The sequence below is a fragment of the Medicago sativa genome, chromosome 4 (genome assembly GCF_051527215.1).
Source record: "Medicago sativa cultivar Bolivia chromosome 4, Bolivia_mono, whole genome shotgun sequence".
NCBI classification, from domain to species: domain Eukaryota; kingdom Viridiplantae; phylum Streptophyta; class Magnoliopsida; order Fabales; family Fabaceae; genus Medicago; species Medicago sativa.
The window spans coordinates 80,972,735-80,985,447 of record NC_140752.1 but is presented as its reverse complement, the minus strand read 5'-3'; the positions used below and the strand labels follow the sequence as shown (position 1 = coordinate 80,985,447).

At 33.2% G+C, this 12,713-nt stretch overlaps 1 protein-coding gene across 1 annotated transcript; it reads left to right on the top strand.

Moving 5' to 3' along the window:
* The first annotated feature begins 6,839 nt into the window (after positions 1-6,839).
* Positions 6,840-12,635, top strand: LOC146932518 (phosphoinositide binding protein). Its single transcript, XM_085704203.1, has 3 exons — positions 6,840-7,113; positions 8,646-8,808; positions 8,942-12,635. Exons 1-3 carry the CDS (start codon positions 7,000-7,002, stop codon positions 12,352-12,354), a joined length of 3,690 nt encoding a protein of 1,229 aa, XP_085560329.1. The 5' UTR covers positions 6,840-6,999; the 3' UTR covers positions 12,355-12,635.
* The last annotated feature ends 78 nt before the right edge of the window (positions 12,636-12,713 follow it).

Below are 12,713 nucleotides of genomic sequence, written 5' to 3'. Positions count from 1 at the left end.
AACCTTATCTTCAAAAAGCGTTGACATTGTACTTTGTACGAACTGTACAACCACCTTCTCCACTACTCTGTTTTATGTCTACGCTACAGGACAAGAAAACAGCTCCAGAATAACAGCTTGCCTGCAAAGATGTTCCTTCACAATGGGAAAGGATTTCAAATTGGTTCTTCATAGGACAACAACCAAATCAGGCAAAAGATCATTGGTGAAAGATCAAGCTTCAACAACGACTCTTTGATGTGCTGGCAATTTCACAAAGTCTCTTTCACACCTTTATATAAAGGAGTGAAGACTTTGAGTTTTGGCAATGCAAGAACGCTGAACGAAAGACTCACAACATTTTTACAAGTGCCAAACCTCTGCTGAAATTGTTCTGCATTCACTTAAAATTTCTGTGTCTCAAAGTCATATCTTAGAAATTCTTAAGTCATTGAGTCTGTATCTGATTTGTATTGTGAGCACCTCTGATTGTATATCAAGTGTTCAACCTTAAACAATTTTCTGTGTAATTTTGTTTAGTTAGAAGTCTCTTGCAGTTGTGCTTGAGCAGGGAAGTATCTTGATTGTGTTCTTGAGCATAGGAAGACTCTTGCAAAGTGTGCTTGAGCAAAGGAAGTCTCTTGCAGGTGTGCTTGAGCAATTGTAATCAGATATTACTCTTAGTGAAATCTCCTTGGAAGTGCAAGGGGGACTGGACTACTTCCAGATTGTGGAAGGAACCAGTATAATTGCTTTGTGTCGTTCTTCTTCTCTCTATCTCTTTTATTCCGCTGCGTTCAGATTCTGATTATCACTTCAGAAGCTGTTTCACTTAGCTTCTGATCAGTGTGTTCAGTTTTAGGAGAAACGAAGAAGTTTTCAAAACACAATTCAACCCCCCTTCTTGTGTTTTTCTCACCTTCAAGATGAATGTCATTGAATTGAATTCGAACGGGTGAACTTGATTTGTATTTTTTATTTATTTTTAATATACAATACCTTCTGATATTTAATTATTTGTCAATAATTTTGAAGAGATATTGGTTAGAATGTACTCTTTTTCTATCTTCAAGTGAAACAAAATGGAGACTCTAAAAATTTAGTTGGCAAAAGTTAAGTTGTTACAAGGTAAGTATTTATAACTATCAATTTGATCGTTTAATATCATTGAAAAGTACGTATATATTCATTTACTTGAATCATTTTATTTGTTTCTTCAATGATTGGAAAACGAACGTTACAAAATTCTTTTCAACCAACTAAGATCAAATTCAACCGTTAAATTATGGAGACAAAAAGAGCTAAAGAAAATATATGCTTATTTTGTTGGAGGGGAATTTTTTTCACATTCTTTTTAGTAAATATATTTTCTAATAAATGGTAATATTTCTGACCTTTGTTTTTTACCTTTACTTTTAATTACAATTTTGTGAGTGAAAATATAAATTCTCTTGCAGACTATATATTTTAGTTGCCTCATTTATCACACATTAGTATACTAAAAGAATTTTTGAACCTTACGTCTAGGATCACCATTAAGGAGTTGAAGAACTGACATGTTTTGATTAGGAACATAGATCTAATTGAGGGGGTTGATATAGATCTCCTCCATTTTACTTCCGCACGTTTGGTGGAGGTTTTAGTTTGTGGATTTTGTGGGTTTTTTTTTTATTCTCATGAAACAAGTTACAATAGATGGTACTTTTCAGAAATTTATATCTTCTTTATCAAATCAAGAAAACTAATTGCATATAAGTTTTTTTCCGTACCAACGAGGTCCTTTAAGGTATTTTACCGTAACAATTTTGGGGATTTCAGATCTTAAAAAAGCAAGTTATTCGGGACATAAAGTTACAATTAAATAACTTAAGGCTTAATAGCATTTTACCCCCTAACTTTTCAAAAGTTGCGATTTTAGCCCCCTAAGAAAAAAAACTACAAAACCGCCCCCTAAGTTTTGCACCTGTATCAGTTTTGGCCCCCAAAGCCAATTTTGACTCGGTCTACGCTGACATGGCACCCTAAGTGAGGTGCCACGTTTTTTTTTTGTCTTGGGGGGCCAAAACTGCTACAGTTGCAAAACTTAGGGGGCAATTTTGTAGTTTTATTTTTCTTAGGGGAACTTCGTGAAAGTTAGTGGGCGAAAACTGCTATTAAGCCATAACTTAAAGGACCTAAGTAAAACAAACAATACTCAAAGGAATAATGTGTTACAATTAAATAACTTAAAAGCCGTAAGATATACGAAAAGAACTTAAATGACTAATTTGTTACAATTAAATAGTTTAAATGACTTTTGGTGTAATTTAGTCTTTTTTTATTGCAATCAGAGAGAGTATTGTGATTAAGTAAAAAAAAAGTTATAATTTTATTAAGAGGGGTAGACTAAAACAGAGGTAATCATACCTGTTTTAAGCACAGTTGTACTTTTACCCACTATTTAATCATTCTCACAAAAATAGTTAAATCGTTGTGAAATTTAACTTTTTTGTTCTCAATAAATGGTGATTTATCGTTTAAATTTTAAATATGAGGATAAAGTACGACATAATATCAAAACTTTGGAATGAAATAAAACTAAATAAATAAAATAGTATTTAAAAAACCTATTAATGTTCAAATCCGTTAAAGAATTTTAAATAAAATGTATCCTGTGCTTGGCACGGGTCGTTACACTAGTTATTATAACAAGAGAAGCTTTCAATTCTTGAACGGAGGTGTCCATTACTATAACATAAATGTTCAATTAATGTCATAAATTCTAGAAATATACACCCTTTGGTCACTATTATAAGCAAAAATCAACATTTTATATTTATTTATTATTGACGACCAAATACATCATTTAATAAATAAATATAAAATGCTGATTTTTGCTTATGATAGTGACGAAAATGTGTATGTATTTATATCATTTATTCATTCCAAAATTATAGTAATGGACACTCCATTCTTTTGGTCAATCCCCTATCACACTAGAATAATCTTTACCGCGATAAAAAAATCAAGTCTCAAACATCAGTGCGATTATCAATGTTTTCAACTATATCTTGCTTACAAATTGTGTGAACTCTCGTGTTTAGTTCATTAGAATACAAATAAACGAGGATATTCATATCATGTTTAGGTTGCTCAATCTATAAGTAATTTCTACGTTGTTTCTGCTACCACTTAGCAACGACCAATCGTCGGATAATCTATGGGGTCCACAAAGTTGGCTCTCTTAAACCAAATTAAATTTAACGAAATTACAACTTCAAGCTGTTTTTTAGTAAAAAAAAAGAAGCTTAAATATGCATTTCATCCCTGTAATTTGGGTGTGTTTAGGTTTCAGTTCTTCCAAAAAAAAAATTTAAAAACATCCCTTCAAATTTTTTTTTTGTTTTAAAAAGGTCCCTAACCCCACCAAAACGCTGAAGTGGCATGGTTTTGGCCACGTGGCAGTTGCTGACTGTGCAACTTTTGCCACATGGCATGCCACATAATATTAAATTTTTAAAAACATTTTTAAAATTCTGAAAAATTATTTTTCGAAATTAAAAATTCTGAAAATTATTTTAAAAAATAAAAAAAATATGAATTTTATATTTAGGCCAAAAAAAAATTCAAGCTGTTTTTATAGAGACATAATTTGATATATTTAGGCTTAAATATGCATATCGTCCCTGTAATTTGGACGTGTTTTGGTTTTAGTCCTTGCAAATTTTTTTTTTTTAAAAACATACCTGCAAAATTGTTTTTGTTTTAAAAAGATCCCTGACCCCACTATTCAGCTGAGTTGGCATGGTTTTGGCCACGTGGCAGTTGCTGACTGTGCAACGTTTGCACGTGGCATGCCACATAATATTAAATTTTTAAAATTCTGAAAATTGTTTTTAAAATTAAAAATTATTAAAATAAATTTTAAAAATTAAAAAAAATTTAAAAATTCTGAAAAAAATTTAAAATAATTTTCTGAATTTTTTTGTATAATTTTTAAAATTAATTTTTTCGTAAAAGAACAAGAAATTAGAATTTTATTTTTAAGATTATAATTTATTTTCGATATAAAATTTCAGATAATGTAATTTAAAAGAAATATTAATTTCCATATTTTAATTTTCAAAAATTTATATTCAGATTTTAAAAAATTATATAATTTTCCATTTTTTTCGTATTTAAAATTATATAATCGTATTTTTTTTATTTTTTAAAATTATTTTCAGATTTTTTAATTTAGAAAAATAATTTTCATAATTTTAAAAATGTTTTTTAAAATTTAATATTACGTGGCAGGCTACGTCAGCGCCACGTGGCAAAAGTTGCACAATCAGCAATTGCCACGTGGCCAAAACCATGCCACTTCAGCGTTTTGGTGGGGCCAGAGACTTTTTTAATCAAATTTTTTTTTGTAGGGATATTTTTAAATTTTTTTTTGGCAAGAACTAAAACCAAAACACGTCCAAATTACAGAGATGAAATGCATATGTAAGCCATATATTTATTGGATGAAGTTTTTTTTTTTTTGAGCAAATTGGATGAAGTTATTTAACCGATAAATCAACTATCATTTCTCGTCAAAAATCTATACTATATATAAAGAAAACTACCCCTTTCAGCACACTTTTGGGTTGGACTTTTCTTTCCAAAAATACCCTTAATTTTTAATTTTAATTTTAAATACAAATAACACATGTAACGAATAGATAATAATAAATTTAATTTATGGAGAAAACTTACACACAATTCCTTATGAAATGTTCTTACTGTTAGCCAATTACTATAAAATAACACGTCTAATCGTCCCCGTTAACCCTCTTTTACCTCCGTTAACCACAAATCAAACTCACAAAAAACTAGCACAAAACAAAAAATCATGTTACTTTTTTATCAGCCGATTTTATGTTGTACATCTGTGTTTTTTCTATTAATACAACTAACAAAGATTGCCAAGTATTTTCATATCCCTTCACAAAAAACAGTATTTCAATATTATTTTATTAATATAAGTTACTCTTCCTTAGCTTTTGATAAATTGTAGCAAACGTGAGCAAAAAATAATGGTAAAGATTGAATTTTAAATCCTATAAAAAAAGATTAGTAACAAACGTGAACAAAAAATAATGTTAAAGATTAGACTTTAAATCCTCTAAAAAAAATATTAGTAACAAACGTGAACAAAAACTATTGTTAAAGATTGAATTTTAAATCATCTAAAAAAATATTATAACAGAAGTGGGCAAAAAATATTGTTAAAGATTGGACTTTAAATCCTCTAAAAAAAAGATTTGTAACAAACGTGAGCAAAAAATAATGTTAAAGATTGGACTTAAAATTCTCTAAAAAAATATTATAACAAACGTGAGCAAAAAATAATAATGTTAAAGATTGGACTTTAAATACTCTAAAATAAGATTAGTAACAAACGTGAGCAAAATATAATTTTAAAGATTGGACTTTAAAGACGTGAGCAAAAAATATTGTTAAAGATTGAACTTTAAATCCTCTAAAAAAATGTTAGTCACAAACGTGAGCAAAAAATATTGTTAAAGATTGGACTTTAAATTCTCTAAAAAAAATATTAGTAACAAACGTGAGCAAAAAATAATGTTAAAGAATGAACTTTAAATCCTCTAAAAAATTATTAGTAACAAACTTGAGCAAAAAATAATAATGTTAAAGATTGGACTTTAAATACTCTAAAAAAAGATTCGTAATAAACGTGAGCAAAAAATAATGTTAAAGATTGGACTTTAAATCTTCTGAAAAAAAGATTATTAACAAACAGGAGCAAAATATAATCTTAAAGATTAGACTTTAAATCCTCTAAAATCCTTTAAAAAAAGATTAGTAACAAACGTGCGTAAAAAATAATGTTAAAGATTGGACTTTAAATCCTTTAAAAAACCATTAGGACTAAAAATATTTTAGAAAAAGATTTGTTAGCACTATATTAAATATATTAATTATCAATCAATTTCCAGGAGAAGAACATAATTTGTTGTCATTTGAGGAGGTTGAAGGGGATACTCATAACTTATATCATCAGGAATTCCTAAACCCAATTGCTCAAGGAAGTATCCCACCATATATTTTAAAGGTAAAAAAAGTTGCACCTTTGATGTTGTTGTGAAACATAGACCCTAGATATGGCCTGTGTAATGGGACATGATTGTTATGTTGTGGTTTATTTAAGAATATGTTGGATGTGGAAATTCTTCCAGGAAGCAATGCTGGAAAAAGAACATTCATTCTTGCCCAAAATTAAATTAAAAATAAATGTGAAGTCACGACTTCCCTTTGTGCTTAGTAGAAAACAGTTTCCCGTTATACTAAGTTTTGCCATTACCATAAATAAGTCACAAGGGCAGACCATTCCCAATGTCGGAATCTATCTTCCACGACATGTTTTCAGCCATGGTCAATTATATGTAGCTTTATCAAGAGGAGTTTCTAAAAATTCAACAAAAGTTCTCATTAAAGAAGGAAAAATTACAGAAGAAGATTGTGACTTTACGAAAAATGTAGTTTTTAAAGATATTCTTTTATCGTAATCATAGCAATGTTTCTTTTACATAACATGTCATTTATACATTTATGTTTAGATGTTATTTATTACTATTAGAATATACAATAAATGATCATTATATTATCTTAATTTTATATGTAGGCAAACTAAAATGTGTTGAGTTCAAAAATAATTTTGTTATATGCCTTGACCATATTTTGTTTATAATCAATATATCAATAATTTCAATTAATATTTAAAAATTTAAAAATTTTAATCAAAATTTTACAAACAAACATAATAAAATAATCACATGTGACAGACGGGCGTCTTTCCGCTAGTATAAAAAAAAAAAAATCAAGTATCATTGATCACTCGTCGTGCAAGAACCGGAATCGTGCACTCGTTTTGTTTTGTCATCGTCATCGTGATCATCGATTTTCTTCTCCTTCGTTAATCCTCTTCTACTACAGCAGAAACAACACTATTTTGTTGATTTTGGATCTTAAAAGAAGAAGAAGAGAGATCAGAAGATGTTAGCGAAGATCGGGTTGCCACCAAAGCCTTCTTTACGAGGGAATAATTGGGTCGTTGATGCCTCCAATTGCCAGGGTTGTTCCGCTCAATTCACCTTCATCAATCGCAAGGTTAACCCCCCATTCTTCTTCGATTGTGCTAATCTTATTATTATGACTTAATTTTACCAATCATCAAAGACTCTGTTACTCTATAACCATGATTTGAATTTCAGTGACTTTCACTTTACTGTAATTTGATTTGTTGTATTTTATGAACGATAAATGATAGAGAACAATATAGGAGTGATATGCACCGTGCAACCTTACCCGCCTTTAACCTAGCAGATCAGGGTCCATATACCGATGAATTACATTGCTGCTAATTTATTGCCGTTGCATTAACAAGAGTAATTTTATGCTGTCAAGATTAGAGTCAAATAGTTCACAAGATTTCTTTGCTCTATCAAGCCATGTTTAACAACTTGTCATTTGCTTGCTTAGTTCTTTTTCGAAACAAATTTTGCTTGTTTCATCGTAGGAGCATGTTTACGAGATTTTGAATCTTACTACCCTAGAGACAATTCACTTTTTATGTTCATTGAATAACTAATGTATCTGGTATTCAATGAACATAAAAAAGTGAATTGTCTCCTATAGTAAGGAACGAAGGTAGTATTAATTAATGTGAAGCAAGTGAGAATCAATTTTTCATGCCCGGCTATATTGTTTGTGTTTCACACCTTAATGCATTGCAGGTAGGAGTGGAAATAGGTTATTAGACTAAAATAAATTTTTAAAACCTGACTCCATACATCAAACCTAACACGTGAGCTTGATCCATTTTCTCTTTATAGTTCTTTTTTTAATACTTGACCCAGCTTTTTTCAAAGCTTGGTTTGGCCTTAACCTTATTTAAAAGCCTATTTTGTGATAAGGTCTTTAGATAAGTGATGAGGCTATCAAGGTCTATAGATAAGTGATGAGGCTATCAACAAGTAAGCTCATAGGGTCGATATATACTTGAGTAGGTTAGTTTTGTTAGGTTTAAAGGTTTTTGGATGGTCTAAAGGTTTGTCCTTTTAGCTAAACAGACTTTTGAAAAAGCCTTGACCTATTTTCTTCATTACATAAGTTTTGTTTGGTCTAGGTTTGAGTACATTAGTTTGGTTTGGTCTAGTTTGATGCAGAATAATCATCTACCTCTTCTCTTCATTTAATTTTCTATGGAAATTTGCTTCATGAGAATAGTAATTAAATAACCTTAAATATTGTAAAATTAGTTAGGATTTGCTTATATTTAGACCACCAAATCTATACAATTTTCACTTATCTTTTAGTCCTGAAAGAGTAAGCCATAAGGTCATTGAGGAGTGGTTGACATATTTCCGTCCCTAATTGTATGTTTAGCTTCCCTTAGATTGGATAACTCACTATGTTTTCTATGTTACCCAGTTTTAATTGTTTTATCAAACTTTAAGCTTCATAGAACCTTTGGTTAAACTAAAGGTATAATGTGTTTGTTAATTTCATGATTCTATATGGAAAACGAGATCTTGGGTACTGGAAGGTGGTCTTCCATGTTTGCTTATTATAATCTGATTGAACTCAAACCAAATCCTTTGTCCCAATTAAATTTTGGAATTTTGATTATTATTTTTCAGCACCACTGTAGAAGGTGTGGGGGTCTATTTTGCGGAAGTTGTACCCAACAAAGAATGGCTTTGCGTGGACAGGGTGATTCGCCTGTACGTATATGTGAACCTTGTAAGAAGCTAGAAGAGGCAGCGCGATTTGAGTTGCGACAGGGACGCAGGGCTGGGAGAGGTATCCCCCTCATTTTTGTTAAAACCATGATAATCAACCTGTGCTTGCTTGTGTTAGAGTTTCACTTCATCATTTTGCTTTCTTTATTACTACACAGTTCCATGCTTTTGAATATTCACTCTAATTTCTCCAGGAAGCTTGAAATCAGCACCTAGAGATGAAGATGAAATTCTCAACCAGATTCTTGGTCAAAACGAGGAACTTCTTTTATCAGGAAAGCAATCAACCAGTGACAAAGGTCGTAGTGGCCAGAGATCAGTTAGCGCTGCATCTTCTTCAAGTACTACAGGATTTTCTATTCAGGACGAAGAAGATATACAAAAGATTATATCAACTGAAACAACGAATAGTATGGCTGTTGATGTGGGATCCACCACTCCTGATGAGTTACGTCAGCAAGCTTTAGCGGAAAAAAGTAAGTATAAAATTCTGAAAGGAGACGGGAAATCTGAGGAAGCCTTGAAAGCTTTTAAGAGAGGGAAGGAGCTTGAGAGGCAAGCAGATGCTTTGGAAATTCAGCTAAGGAAAGCGGCTCGGAAAAAGTTGTTGCCTTCTGGAAACATGTCGGATATGCACAACAAAGACATTTCTGTTGAGTCTGGCAGAAAAACAAAGTCACTTCCTCAGACTGGTAAAGATAAGGATGATCTTACTTCAGAACTTCAAGAGCTGGGATGGTCTGATTTGGAACTACACAAAGAAGATAGAAAGTCAGCAAACTTGAGTTTGGAGGGTGAACTCTCCTCCTTGATTGCAGAAACTTTTGCAAAGACAGGTGAAGAAAAGGGCAGCCGGATTGACAAGACTGAGGTTGTTGCTATGAAAAAGAAGGCTCTAACGTTGAAGCGTGAGGGTAAGCTTGCAGAAGCTAAAGAGGAATTGAAAAAAGCAAAAATCCTAGAGAAGCAACTGGAAGAACAGGAACTCCTTGCTGGTGCTGAAGATTCTGATGATGAGCTATCAGCATTAATACGCGGCATGGATGATGATGATAAAGAATTTCCAAATCTGCATGATCATGAGCATGGTTTTGATTTTGATAATCTCTTGGCCATTTCTGATAATCTTGATGGTAATTTAGAAGTGACCGATGAGGATTTGATGGACCCTGAGTTAGCTGGTGCTTTGGAATCACTGGGTTGGACTGAACCTGAAAATACATTTTCCAAATCTCAAACCTTTGACAAAGAAGCGTTGCTAAGTGAAATTCAGTCATTGAAAAGAGAGGCTCTTAATCAAAAGCGAGCAGGTAATACTGAAGAAGCAATGGCGATATTGAAAAAGGCGAAGTTATTAGAAAGTGACTTAAACAACACTGGGTCTGATGACGATAATACTATGTTGCAAAAAGTTACTCCTGTTGGGAAAAGTTTGAGTTCTGAAATTACTGGTAATGATAGAAATAATAATGCCGCTTCCACGGTGGCACCAAAAAGCCGGTTGATGATTCAAAGAGAGCTTTTGAATTCGAAAAAGAAGGTTCTTGCATTGAGAAGGGAAGGGAAAATGGATGAAGCAGAAGAAGAAATGCGGAAGAGTGCAGTTCTTGAGCATCAGCTGATGGAGATGGACAATGCTCCGAGTCAATCGTCATCGACGAATACTGGTAATGTCCTGCATGCAGCGAGTAGAAGTCCTCTAGTTGAGGAAGGAAGTGGCGATGATGTAACAGATAAAGATATGTCTGATCCAGCATATCTTTCACTCCTTACGGACTTGGGTTGGAATGATGACAATGATAAACCTTCTAAATCTTCGAACAATCCTTCGAAGACATATGATGATAACTTTGTTCCAGTTGATGATACTTTTCTGAGTAAGCATTCTACAACTATGTTTGTTGAAGCACCAAGAAAAAGTAAAGCAGAAATTCAGAGGGAACTCTTGAGCTTAAAAAGAAAGGCCCTTGCTTTAAGACGGGAAGGGAAAACGGAGGATGCAGAGGAAGTCCTTAAAATGGCCAAAACATTGGAAGCCAAGATAGAAGAGATGGATGCTCTGAAGAATAATGTACAGGTTGAGGCTCTTAAGAAGAAAGAACTCTTCAATTCTCCAGTTGATGTGGCAGTTGATGAAGAAAGGGACATGGTTGTTTCAGAAGAGGATATGCATGACCCAGCATTGAATTCAATGCTTACTAATCTAGGATGGAAGGATGAAGGATTTGAGCCCGTGACCATAAAAGAAGAACCTGTTAAGGAAGCTACTAGTACTGTCACAACTTCAAGGAACAAAGGAGAGATTCAAAGAGAACTCTTAGCGTTGAAAAGGAAGGCACTTGCTTTGAGGCGCAAGGGAGAAATAGAAGAGGCTGAGGAAATTTTAAAAAAGGCCAAGAATCTGGAAGCCCAACTGGAAGATTTTGAGAGCCAAAACAAGGACTTGTTGCTGAATGCATCCAAGGATAAAAAATCTGTTCCGTCTGAATCATCTCACGGAAAAAGTCCTGCAAACTCCCATTTTGCACATGATGAGCATCCATTATCTGCTGAGGTGAGTGCTTCAAGTGAAAATCTCACAAAAAGGATGAAAGTCGAAAATATCATTGCTCATAGCTCCTCAACTGGCCACTCTATGCATATGCCAGATCTACTTACTGGTAATGGCTGTAGCAGTTCTGAAATTTTGTCTCAAAAACAAAAAGAAGAATATAAAGCAGGTTCAGTTAATTCATCTCAAGCGGGTCCTACTATTCCTTTGGACTCCTCAGTGAATCTCAGCCAAGACCAGATATACAAAAACAACATTCAAACCCAAAGAAGAAAAGAAGTGACTGATGTTGATGAAAAGCCAAACACAAACCAGTCAAATGTTGTTCCAGATTATGCTTCTCAGGACGACCTTTCTTTGCGTCAAGAAATTTTGGCTCATAAAAGGAAGGCAGTTGCTTTGAAAAGAGAAGGAAAACTAACAGAAGCCAGGGACGAACTTCGACAGGCCAAGCTGTTAGAGAAGAGGTTGGAGGATGGAAGTATGCAACCAAACACTGCCTCCACCAGCAATGTTTCCAACACATCAAATGTTGTTCAAAAGAAACAAGATTCCCCGAATGCTGCTGCAAAGCCGTTTACTAGTCGTGACCGTTTCAAGTTGCAACAGGAGTCTCTAGCACACAAACGTCAAGCCCTAAAGCTACGGAGAGATGGCCGAACAGAGGAAGCAGAAGCTGAGTTAGAACGGGCAAAGGCAATTGAAGCGCAGTTGGAGGAGTTGGCTGCTCAGGATGCCGATAAGTCAGATGCGGTGGATGATGTGAGTGTTGAGGATTTTCTTGACCCTCAACTCTTATCTGCTCTGAAAGCTACTGGACTTGCAGATTTAACTGTTGTATCTAATAAAAGCCCAGAAAAACAAGAGACTGTGAAACCCGTTGCCAAAATCGAGAACCCTAACCAAGAGAAAATTCAGCTAGAAGAAAGAATTAAAGAAGAAAAACTGAAGGCGGTTAGTTTGAAACGATCAGGAAAACAAGCTGAAGCCTTGGATGCTCTTCGACGTGCCAAAATGTATGAAAAGAAGCTGAATTCATTGTTAACATCTGGGTGAATAATGAAGTCAATGCTGCTACTTCAAGGTGTGAAGTCCTCCTTTATTCAAGCTGATAGTTTTTTTCTTCTTCTTTTTATTAGCTTAATTTGTGCATTTTCATTGAAGGAGGACTAGAATGTGCTAATATCATGTTCATAAATGTTGATGAATATATATACACGACCATTCAATAGTTTCAATTTTCATCTGAAAATTGTAAATGTGGTTCTAAACATGGAGAGAATGAATGTTGTATCATATGTTTGGTGTCCTTTATTTTAAATGAGGCGATTTCTACAGCTGATGTAATGCAGAAATGCATCCATTCAGATGACATTTGTATTCTCATTTGCATGCACGTTTTATTTTTCTGCAGA